The sequence below is a fragment of the Poecilia formosa genome, unplaced genomic scaffold (genome assembly GCF_000485575.1).
Source record: "Poecilia formosa unplaced genomic scaffold, Poecilia_formosa-5.1.2 Scaffold21, whole genome shotgun sequence".
NCBI classification, from domain to species: Eukaryota; Metazoa; Chordata; class Actinopteri; order Cyprinodontiformes; family Poeciliidae; genus Poecilia; species Poecilia formosa.
Genome location: NW_006799960.1, coordinates 44,353 through 56,909, shown reverse-complemented (window position 1 = coordinate 56,909; position 12,557 = coordinate 44,353). Strand labels below are relative to the sequence as shown.

The 12,557-nt window shown below is 39.9% G+C and overlaps 1 protein-coding gene across 1 annotated transcript; it reads left to right on the top strand.

Annotated features, from left to right (window-relative positions):
- Positions 1-1,159: 1,159 nt before the first annotated feature.
- On the top strand, positions 1,160-12,557 carry hepacam2 (HEPACAM family member 2). The gene is made up of 9 exons (XM_007547520.2): positions 1,160-1,390; positions 5,539-5,898; positions 6,002-6,289; positions 8,118-8,417; positions 9,440-9,565; positions 9,930-9,951; positions 10,032-10,066; positions 10,924-10,997; positions 11,125-12,557. The coding sequence occupies exons 1-9, from the start codon at positions 1,333-1,335 to the stop codon at positions 11,233-11,235; spliced, it is 1,374 nt and encodes a 457-aa protein (XP_007547582.1). The 5' UTR covers positions 1,160-1,332; the 3' UTR covers positions 11,236-12,557.

Here is a 12,557-nt window from a genome sequence, read left to right as displayed (position 1 = left end):
ATAACTGATGTGATGACCCCACCTACAGGCAAAACAGAACCATGCAGTCTCTGGCGACTGAAAGAAAGAGACGCACATAAAGGTTTCAGTTCGTTAGAAAGGAAAACATGAGGAACATCTGACTTTCATTCAATTTAAGTATGAAAACTTCAAAACCAGAAAGAATGTTTGGGCTTAAGGTTGGATAAAAACTGCCAAACCATGCTTTCCCCTTTAAGGAATGCTGAAACTGTTTCAATATAATTTTGCTTATTTTCCTTTGGAATCAAGCATCCCAGAAACGGGGGTCTGAGAATACACAAATAACCAATTTCCCTAATGGTGCCATCATCAAATCAGGGACTTATTTACGCAGTTTACAATGACCCAATTCATTCGCTGTGCCGTTCAATCCTGAGCTGACCGCGTCGTCCAAGCAACAAAACCTTCTGCGGCAATAACCAGGGGACATATGAAGTGCGACAGCCAATGTTTAATTTGGCCTTCTGGAAATCAAATTAAGACAAATCCTCGTTTTAATCTGGACGACTTTGTAGGCAGGACAGGAGGATGTCTGTGGAGATATTTGGCGACTTTAGTGGAAAAGAAGACATTTCCACAGTAATCTCCTCATTTGCATCTGCCCTTTTCACAGATGAAGAGCAAAATGCACATTTCTTTGAAAGCGAACATTGTGAAGGGAACTCAGTGAACATTTTTTTTTCTTCCAACTTTAGACTCATTCTTCTCCCCGGTGTTTTCCTAGAGGGCGAAAGTCTTGGGGAAAACATTTTATTTGTGCAGGATTTTCTGGCTTTCAGCTCTCGTCTTTCTAGACTTCCAGCACGATTCCTGACTGAATAGCTGGCTGCTGATGGCTGAGCAACAATTGCCACATGCCGTTAGGAGTTAAAAGCTTTGTTTTCTCAGCCCCGGGCATCGAAGCAGCAGACAGCTGGTGCGCTAAAGTGTAAAGACACCCTGCTCTCGACTATCCTTTTACAGTTTCATGTCTCGGTTCCCCTTTGACAGACCAAGACCCTCACCCTCAGGGGCAGGTTTGTTTCTGTGTGAATGTCAGGGCCACACTGTGCAGCTCCTCTCTGCCAGGTGGACCTCTTGCTCTGTGTCACATGGGAGGAGCATAGAGCTGCATGCAGGAAAGCTTCTGCAGCTCTTCTTATTTCCCTGGCAAATGTTGTCACCACAGCCAGTCTCACTTCTCTTCTCCTCCTCCTCCTCCTTTGCCTCCTCCTACTCCTCTTCCCCTTCCTCTTTTCTCCTCTGACCGACGTCCCACACGCCCTGCCTGCGCATCAGAAGTCCCTCATATTCCCCAAAGGATAAGATGCCATGGAGGCCACCAGAACAACGGTGTTGTGCGTCTGCTCCGTCCTGTTTGCCCTAACAGGTGAGGGTTTCAAAGCGCTTTTGCGGCGGGATGCGGAGCTTGGTTGTGTTAGTTAAGACCGTTGCTGTTACTGCGCAGGTACGGTGGGACCGGTTGCCTCGCAGTGTCAGCGGCAGATTTGTTCTAAAACTGGGGGTGAATGCTGCTTTACGACAGACTTGTAAAAAATTTAACTTGTCGGGACATAGGAGGAAATATCCAAACAATTACTAGATGAGTTTCCCATTAAAATTTATCCTACTGTTTGTTTAAATGCTTTTTTTCTTTACATTGTTTTTATGAAAGTAGTTCTCTGAACAATATAATGAATTGTGCTTGAAATTTCATGTGTTTGCATGATTACAACACTGTCATGATGACACAGTCAAGGAGTGGTGATGGATTCGTGACAAGGTGCTAAGAAGCACGGTTCTGGTCTATCACGTAAAATCTCTTTAGCTTGTGGATGAAAAGTTACAAACGCTTTTGTGCGGTAAATTTTGTCAATAAAAGCTATATTTCGGAAACCTTTTCTCTTTTTTTAGACAGCGACAAGTTCCTGCGCTTGTGTCGTCAGAGTGGGTCTGCTAAGACAATTTATTTTTGTTTGCATTTCTGTTTTTTTTTTGTTTGTTTGTTTTTTCTGTCCAGTCCTAACAGCTTAGGCGAGCAGTAAAGTAGAACTTGCTGCTTTGGCTGTGTCAGTAGCAGGTTTGCTGAACAAAAAGGGAAACACACATTATTCCCTCTGCTCAATAGTTGATGTTAATAAATGACATTTATTTATCAATGAGGCAGGAAATTATAATAATTAATAATTTCATAGAATGATTGCGGGAGTTTCTAAACAGTATAGTTTCCTCAATTTCAAGAAATTATTTTTTTCAGTGAAAACGATGGGCTGTAGTTATTAATTTATTTCTAAACATAATAAAAAATAAAAATTTAAACTTAGATAAATGTTTTGTGTTCTCCTCAATTTTTATTATTTTTATTCTTTGTTAGCTTGACTTGTTGTATTTATCTATTTTTACATTTGTATTTATGTATTTATATATATTTTTAAAATTGTGTCCTATGCCTTCCGCTACGCTAAGCTACACGATGGGACCGGCTGCTGTGCAGAGTCAGGAGTGGATTTGTTCTTTGATATGAGGAATATTGCAACTTTTGCACAACTGAAAAATAATAAACTCTTGGGAATAAGAAAAGACAAAAACAACAACAACAACAAAACAAAGTAATAACTATGAGGTTCCTGTATATTTTTGCCTTGCAGGGTACAACTCAGGTGGATTGAGACATTCCTTGACAATATCTTCCAAAACTTTTGGAAAATTATTTCCCAATGAGGATGATGAAACTTGATTGCAATTTTTAAGCATAAAAAAAGCTCTAACCACTCCAAACTGAAACAAGTCGTTGGCATCTTTCTATTCCTATTACAAAAAAATGTATATGAGAAATTTTCTTAAATTAAAGAACTTTACTGATGCCTGTTTTGAATCTAAGCTGACCTCAGATCTTAGGTTTTCTTGCTAAATAAGGAAATCTAAAAAATATGTCCTTCCGCCGTCAGCAGCACAATGTGACTTGACAGAATTAGCTTCAGTTCTATTGTTGGTTGAGGTTAGTGGAAAGCCACCGTGAGGACTCATCTGTGACCCAGAAACTGCATTCATGAACCAGTGTACTTCACTCATTACAAACTACATAAAATTCATCCAGCATGAACTTTCCGAACTGCTTTGATATTTGTATCACCAACCCTCCCTGACATGAAGGCCTGTTTGTCTTGTCTGTTTAAAGCACAGGGGATGGCGGTGTTCAGAGATGCACCTGTTGACTTTATTTAGTGTCCAAACATCTTGGATGTGTAGTGAGGGCGATAAGGGGCAGGTGCTGGCAGCTCTCCACATGCTGCTTGTTTAAAATCTGTGAGGGCATGTCCGCTAAACGAAGATATCCTCTCGCCCTAAAAGCCCATTGTCACAGCAATCTACACTCTATCACCACAACAATTACCAAGCTGTTTGGGGACAACAGTGAGGGAGCGGGCTGGGCACACTTCTCCTCATTTTGCCCTTTTTAACCAGCTCTCAGCTGGTGTAAACACAGCCGCACTCCTGCTACTGACAACACACACACACACACACACACACACACGCACACACACAGTGACACAGAAACTGGCCTGCGGGCTGGAGAGTGGAACGTGTCACTGTGGCTTTTTTGCGCTGCATGTATTATTTAGGACATAACAGCAGTCGCACAGTAGATGTATTGTGATGAGCAACGTGGGCGGCAGTCGCCGAGGAGCAGGCTGAAACTGTGCCCCGAAAAAATGATTTTCTACCGATTTAACTTTTTGTTTTGCATTTGGTCACAACCACAAACGTCAATGGAATTTATTTGTGATAGATCAACACAGGGTAGTGCATTATGGCGAAGAGGAAGACAAATCAAAAAACTGGGACGCACATTTATGTTTAGCTAACCCGGGAGAGTACTTTCCATAAGAATGAGAAGACTAGCACTTGAACTTAGCTCCGTAGTTTGACTAGGCCGTTCTCCCATCAGAATGCTTTGATGCAAACCATTCAACTGTAGCTCTAGTTGCATGTTTAGGCCCATTATGTCACCTCAGTCTCAAGTCTTTTGCCCACTAGCACATTTTCTGGTGGTACTGATCTCTACGACTGCAGTATTTTGCACCGTCTCCTCTGTCTCTGCTGAAGTAGAGCATCCCATAATGTTCCTACCATCATATTCCACTGTGAGAAAAATGTGTTCAAGGTGCTTAGCATCACACATACCCATGCATATACGCATAAACAGTTCACCCAAAGTCTCGTCTGAACAATGCACCTTCTTCCACACATTTGCTTGTGTCCTGTGCTTGGACTTCTGACGGCTCTCCTTTAACAGTTGTTGGCTTCTTGCTGCTCTTGCAACGTTTTTCCCAGTTGAGCTGTGTGTCTGTGCAGCTCCTCAAAAGTTATTATGGACCTCTTTTGCTTCTTTTGTAATTATTAAACGTCTCCACAACTGGATCCCTGACCTGTCCGCTGTGTTCCTTGGTCTTCGTGACGCCGTTTCTCTCTCAACCCCCCCTGTGGCTTTCACAGAACGGCTGGATCTAATCTGCGATTAAATTACGCTCAGGTGAATGCGGTGTGAATGCAGGGCATTGTACCAAGTAGACCTCAAAAGAGGGAAAAGCTTATTGGGCCAAAAGCGAATCCAACTATTTGCTTAAATTTTGCACAAACGAAGAACTGGCACTGCTTCTCATGAGGGTGCTATTACTTTCAGCGCTGATTCCAGAGAAAGACTGTACACAAATAGAAGTGTGGTTCACAAAAGAGAAAGAGGAAGATGAAACAGACCACTCAATGAAAAATGATAAATATTTCAGCTTGTTTTGCACATGTTTTAAAGAGTCGCATGTTCTTTACAACTCCTCCTTTTTGGGCTTGTTGTAGCTCACTGCCTGGCAACCAAACCGAAGCCTAAACAGACGAAGACGCTCAATACATCAGCAATTACTGTAACTTCAGACTTCAGACAAGCCTGACCGCTTTGCCGCCCAGGGAGTCAGGATCAGACAGGCCTCGAGCTTGGCAACAACAACACCCTTTAGTGAGCTGGGTCAATATTAACTCACTACAGTTTCAGGACGTGGGCAATTTGAAAAGCAGGATGCAAACTGGATGCACTGGTTTGGTTTCATAGACTCACCAGCAACCAGTGCTGGTCAATAACATTTTCTTGGGTAACAGAAATAGAAAGCATATACAGAAAGTACCTGCAGTAAGTTGTGTTGGGTAATCTAAAGAATTACATTTTTGTATTTTAGTACTGAACTATTGTGGAAGGACATCATTAAATTGAAATCGTTTCGTTGGTATGATTCAATTATCACCAACTTTTCATTTTTATTTGTATATAATCCAAAAAGAAGATGGAGGAGCTGCTTCAAAAAACTGAGAAAAACTCCTGAACGTAAATTGTTGCTTGTTTATTTAGCATCTTCACATTCAAATTATTTCGTGTTGGCATACAGCACATTATAGAGTAAGTTCATATCTTTAGCTGAAGATTTAACAAGTCATCTTCAGTTTTTTTTGTTTTTTTTTTCCCTAATCTTATCATGTCCTTTATCTCAGATGTCGGCTGCGAACTGATTCACATTCGTTCATCGGTTCATCATGGAACCAAAGGGAAGGATCTTCTCCTCTCTGTCGACGCCAGATTTCCACCGGATGCAGCTGAGATCCAGGGAAGTTGGTCTCACATTAACGTGAACGGTGCTAGCACCATTTTGGTCTCATTTAACAAAGACAGCAAAATCATAGACATGATGTACCGCAAGCGCCTGGACTTCAAGGAGCCAAACGCTTCTCTGTCCATCCGGAATTTGAACGAGGACGACGAGGGATATTACAAGCTGAGCCTCAACATAGAGTTTCATAGCGAAAAAGGAACGGTGAAGAAAGAAGAAAGAACTATCCATGTGACAGTAGATGGTGAGTTATTAACTCTTTGATTTTATGCTCCCTTACATGCTGATTACATCCACAATTAGAAATGTTTTGGGTTTTTTTTGTTTTGTTTGTTTTTTCTTTTTAGAGCCTGTCTCCAGACCAGTCATTGAGAGGAGGCCATCATATACAGTCATAGAAGACAAAGCAAATGTAACTTGGACTTGTTCTGTTGAGAAAGGAACAAGAGTTGCCTTCCGGTGGCTAAGGGACAATGTTTTGCTTACTCCCAGCGAGAGATACCACTTTACTCAAGACAAATCCACGCTGTTGATTAGCCCTGTGAGAAAGGAGGACAAGGGGACTTATCGCTGTGCTGTCAGCAACCCTGTGAGCCAAATCATGGAAAGCAGGGGAGTGGAGCTCAATGTTTACTGTGAGTAGACATCCCTTTCTTTTCTGTCTTTCATTTCATTATTTTAGTGTTCAGCTGAGTTCACGCTCAGCTGAACACCGTAAAAGGCTGAAATTCAACATCTAAACACTGTTCTTGTTGATGGCTCCTCTTTCATAATTTGAAAACAAATATCAGTGAGACTAAACCTGCAGATGGCAGGGAACACAATGCTGCTGCCACTATTTAACCCTTTAACTCTCACCCACAAAACACTTACACGTTGTCCAATGGGTCAGTTCACCAATTTAATAACTTAAGCGGTGAACAGAATATATATTTAGCACTCTGCCACTTAGTTTAAATTATACGCCACAGCAAATCTGTTCTTTAATTTTAACCATCTTTATGTAAAAGTGTTCACAGATATGTTTTCATCGTCCCAACGTTAATGTTCTGACAACAAATTCTAAACATATTATGTCTACTTTTTTTTTTTTTTAAGTTCTCTCGTTTGCAGCCCTCTGCCCCGAGGTGTTTGATCAGGCTGTATGTAAATTTTCATGAACTCCTGCTGCTACCTGAAAACATATTTCTCTTACGGGAAAGTATTTGCATGGGAGCACATTTATCTCAGTGGGCTCTGATATTTTTGCGAGGAGTGCTGACAAAGCTCTCCTAGTTCTGGGAGTTTGAGGCTACATGGAGTATAATTTGTGAATTAATTTGAATATGTGATAATTTCAACGAAACCAAAGATAAAGACGCAGAAGGTTTTTGTTTTTTGTTTTTTTTTTTTGTTTTTTATTTTGCATTTCTGAATTTTCTGACCTTAAGTGTAACCGCCAAAGTCTGAAGTTGTTGACTTATCCAAAAGCAATCACTTTTGGATAAGTCACGATTTATGCTGGGATTTGGAGAACATATTCAAAAGGGACCCTGCAATAATGCCGTCCTATGAGATTCTTGTGTTTCACCCATTTCACCTATTTTCAAAAATAATAAACATTGTTTTTTTTGTGACCACACAGCATCAAACTCTGGCTTGATGTGTTTTGCACAGGAGTGTGTTACCTGTTGATATAATTATGGCGCCTCCTTACAGTGAAACTAGAGTAGGGAGATATGCTTTCCCCTTAAGGCCAAACTTGTCCTGGTACATGTCAGCAACCAATATTATTGAGTGTTTAAAAGCAAGACGCACAAGTGTTTCAGGCTTCAGTGTTTGAGTTTTTCTTTCACTTTGGGGGTTAAAATAAATAATGTTGCCCTTTTTCTAGCGTGGAAAGTTTGAAGCATCACTTCTGATATAAACATATACAGTTAAGTTAAAGAGAAAATGAGCTCTCTGTTTATTCTGTCACACTATTGCTTATCAGGTTTTCATTTTAGTAGCATTGGGAAATATTAACTACACAATTTGATTACCACAATGGATTTTTTGGGGGACAGGTTATAGATTTCCACTATATAAGTGCCAAACACGTATTACGTGTATTGAACATGTACACAACTGCTGAAACAAAGTAGCTGCCAATTCAATGACAGAGCATTTAATTAAATCACTTTACCCCTAAATCACTTTACTGAGGTGTATTTTGAAATTTGTTGCTCCAAACCAGTGGTGTCCATTCGCAGGAGCACACCAAGACACAAGCCCCATGGGTCTAGTTTTGACACCACGACATGAAACCTGACTATAAAAAGTGAGGTTAGGCAAACTGGGCTCAACTCACTCAGTGGTTATTAAAATCCTGCAAGCAGATGATCTAAAATGTTCCCATCATGCATTGAAATGAGACTGTTCATTAAACTATAGAGTACTATTTAGCAACAACAAATTGTCATGTCCCCTACTACCCGCACACAGATGGTCCCTACAACCTGGAGGTGAACTCCGGCCAGGGCCTCCGAACAGGGAAGGTGTTCACCATCAACCCAGGAGAGCTGGTGCACTTCGAATGCCAGGCCGATTCCAACCCCCCCAACAGCTACGTCTGGATCTCCAAGAGCCCCAATGCCACAAAGATCATCACAACGGGCCCGCAGCTGCAGGTGAAGTCCGACGAGCTGGCCCAGACTGAGGACTACCTGTGCCGAGCCTTCAACAACGTGACCAAGAAGCAGGACGAGGCCCAGTTCACTCTGGTGGTGGCCAGCTTGAGAACAGGTGGGTGGAGGGCGGAATATCGGCAGGACGGAGCGGAGCGTGGGTTGGTTTTGGGAATCCTCTTAGATAAACACTCTGTGAACTGCGCTTGGTGCCAAAAGCAGAAGAGTCTGATGAAGCGTTTAAAAAGCAAAAAAAAAAAAAAAAAAGAGAGATGACACTTTCCGAATGATAAAGCTGTCCACTCTAGTAATAATACTGCATCACAAGCGTTATTCTACACAGCAGCTGAGTCGCACAAGCAGGTTATGGATATAGCATAAAACATTCACGACTATTATTGAAACTAAGATTTTATCTCTGTTGCCAGGTTGCTGTCAGCTGCAGTCTGTATTAGAGTTCAGTGGCTGGGAAAGTCAACAGGGCATAACAGCTGTTGTGTTTATTGACTGAGTTTTATAGCACGGGCAGTTTCTGTGTGCCGTATGGGGCATTGATATGTTGTCTTGGTGATAGTGAGAGCAAGAGTCACAGTGACGGTTATTGCCGATACTTCCTTTGATTTAAAACTCAGTTTGGTGTGAGTCAACAGAAGTCATGCCAGACACCTTTAAAAAAAGAAGAAAGAAAAGAAGTCAAAATCATGGGCGAACCTCGACACACGTTTTGTTTTTTATTATCAAGATAGATACATTTTAGATTAAATGAGGGCCTTTTTTTTACACTTTGTGTTTTACATTTTTTAATTTATTTAAATTAGCCCAATAAGTAGGTTTCCAAACATGGAAGGCGACATGATTGTGTGTGATTACCTCATTACGTCCCACTTTAAAGACATATTTCATGCACAAAGTCTCTTGATTTTAAAAAGTGCTGCCACTCACTGTGAGTCATAAGCATTCCTTTTATTGCTTGCAAGTTATATTCATTCAAAAGACCCATCTGCTGAGGGCATGTTTGTGCATGACTTCTTGGAACTGCAGGAAGCCGTGCACAAGTTCGAGGAAGGGGAAACATTTTTTTAAATCACCGTCTTGTCTGAAAATTATACTCAGCTATATGTTGTCTTTGTTTATGAACAGTGAAAGAGAAATACGCCGATGACGGTAGATCTACGTCTCTGCTGGCAGCCATCGCGGTCTGTTCTTCATTCATCATTGGCTTCATGCTGCTGTTCCTCTTCCGCAGGGCATGTCATCCAAAGAGAGGTAGGGTGATGCTCTTGTATGATTAACTTTTTTTTTAACACATGTGGTTTCCTAAAGATCTTGTATCATCAGTCAACATGAGTTTAGGTCTATTATTTATTTCTGAAAGCCTTAAATAAGAATGGGCCAACGTGACGGTAGTAACATTTCAGAGTGTTCCTCGCCACCTTCCTGCCTTAGCTCATACATGCCGAAGTTCCACAGAAATATTTAAATAACTTGCAAATATTAGTCAAAGTGAATCTAACCCGGGTAAAGTAACTTCTCTATTTGAATATGACAGAGAATTGTTATGTTTCTCACGTTTGGATTTGGAAATAATTGTATTTATTTTTTTTTTCCCCTGTCACTTTAAAATCAACAGTCCTCATGAACATCTACAACAGGTACGCGCTCGGATTATTAAATCAGATCACAGTTATCGTCGTCTGACGTCTAAAGTAACCGTTCAAATTGCTCTCCACAGGCCGTTTTCAGAGCAGAAACGACCTCATCGCTCAGGTAACAAGGTTGACTCGTTCATAACGGAAAATGCTTTTATTTACACGTAAACACAAAAGCATAACATGTTATGTGGCAAACGCACTACATCACCTTTGTTAGGCATTAACACAGGAAGTAATGGATGATCACAGTTACGGTTTTATGTAATAACCTAACAGAAGGTTGAAAAAGTTGGAAGTGACAGTAAAGTGAAAAAGTAAACAAGGTCAGGGAAACAGCAATGCCAAGTTTTATATTATCATGGCACAAAGCTGTGAGAAAAAGTTTCTTGTATTTTGTTCAAAATTTTAATGACCAAGACATAAAAGGTGAGTTATTCTAAATATGCAGGTTTTAAATGCTAAATTATTAATTAGAAAAAAAAAAAGAAGAAAAAAAAACAACCAAATGAAACTGGCCGTCTTGATTGCAAAATTGTTTTAATTGACCCACACTGGAGGGTCTTCCAGCACTTAAGTCTTTATGGAAAAGTATGTCAGTTACATATAAGTCTAGACTTTGACTAGTCCACTCCAAAACCTCCACATATTGTCTTAATTTTTGAGCTGTTCAAAGGTGAACTTGCTGCTGTCCCTTCAGTCATTGTCCTGCTGCAGTACCCAAGTGAGCTTGAGCTTAAGTCACAAATCTCAAGTCGGACAATCTCCTCTTAAAATTTTCAGACAAAGAGAAGAATCCTTGGTTCCTTCAAATGGCACAAATGCTCAAATTGTTAAGAAACAACGTGGTTCTAGACCATCGCACTACAGAAACCTGTTAAACTGTCAAAAACAAAAAATATGCAAAACATGTCTTAGCACAGTAAGACCATTTCCCTTACTGCAATTCTTACATTATAAAATGTTTATGCACAGGTCATGAAGATGCAGCAGATGACTTTGGCATCTATGAGTTTGTCTCCATACCAGGAAAAATGGACTCCACCCAGGTGATTTACATATTGTTCTCTGATGACTCTTTGAAAAGGAAGTAAAAGTCCTTCTCACTTAGTTTCTGTTTTTCTCATTTTCCATTATGTCGTCATTATTTATTCCCCTCTCCCCCGACTTCCGCAGTCATCATGCAAATCTCTGGCCCGGCTCGAGTCCATTCAAGATATGCACACCACCATCTACGATGTGATCAGACACGTCCCAGAATCCCCCAGTGCCAGCTTGCTGAAGTAATTGTTTGCTGGGTAGATTCAGTTGTCACACTTGAAGATTTCTGTGTAGCCTTATTCTTGTGTTTGCTGCCCAACTGTTTTTTTGCACACAAAATGAAGGAGACTTGTTGGGGTACACGACCTGAATATGCACTGTTACTGTTGAGAGCTTGGGACAGATATTTATCATCCTCTACTAGAGATAGGTAAAAAGTGGATGTATGATTGTGTTTTTTTTTTATTTTTATTTTATTTAACATGATTAATTTTTATTATGTGTTCAAGAATGAAGATTGTTAAAAACCAAGCAGATCTTTATATTACCTTGAGCTTTTTTGAAATGTATAAACAGCCAAAACTTTGCAACTTATGTGACATTGTTGCTTTAAGAAACGAATTAACTTGCCAATTCAAACAGACCCTTAAATAACCGTATGTTTTCTGACAAGTGTTACAATGAAGGCATTTGATTGCTCTATTGTAAATATTGTACATGGATTATCCTAAAGAGACTTTACATATAATACTCTATTTCCATTTTTTGTTTCTTGTTTGTGAAGTTCCTAGACATGGAAAAAGAAAGCACGCAAAAATACATTTTTCATGATTTTTGTTTTCAGGAGAAATATACAAGAACTCTTTTATTTTCTTGTTTATTTTTATTTAATGTTTTTTTAAGTTTTGAATTTACCACCTACTATGACCGTACACAATGCTCGTACTGAAATAGGTGTAGTCAATTTTATTGGTTGAATAAAAATGGTGTATTTTTCACATACAGGACGTTCTTGCAGTGTCTCATCTCCCAGTTATTAGTGAATGTAATTTACTGCTCCAGTTGAAGGGGTACATTATACATCGAAAACAGGGATGTTTTGCAAGGTAGACATTTTGATGTGCCTGTTGTCTACATGCAAAGTAAGTTTTTAGAAGGAAAAACAAAACAAAAAAAATTAAACTGTTTTTTAAAAGTGGTGTTTGTGTTGTTTTTTTCTCTAGCTCTGTGGACATGAGATACAGAGATTCTTAAAAACAATGTTCCAGTCTACTTTATTTATGGCCGCTGTCGTTTTCTTGTTGGCTATTTTGAGACCACACCCAGTTTATGTCTTGCTTTGTCGTGGGAATAAAAGGTTGTTTTGAGACAATAAACTGTATCACACACCATTTGTAATGTTTATGTATTCTGTACAGCACTGGTCCTGTTTGGTATGTTAAAGTGCAGTACAATAAGAATGGATTGGATTGGATTGGATCCATTTTCTTCTCTTGTCCAACTCGGAGAACCTTCTTGCCACGACCAAAAGTCAAGTTTTGTAGCTTTTTTTTTTTCAAACAGAAAGT

Coding starts and splice junctions, on each gene's coding strand:
- hepacam2 (XM_007547520.2), top strand. CDS start 1,333: ATGGAGGCCACCAGAACAACGGTGTTGTGCGTCTGCTCCGTCCTGTTT. Junction 1,391..5,538: donor CGTCCTGTTTGCCCTAACAG/GTGAGGGTTTCA, acceptor CCTTTATCTCAG/ATGTCGGCTGCGAACTGATT. Junction 10,067..10,923: donor GAAACGACCTCATCGCTCAG/GTAACAAGGTTG, acceptor GTTTATGCACAG/GTCATGAAGATGCAGCAGAT.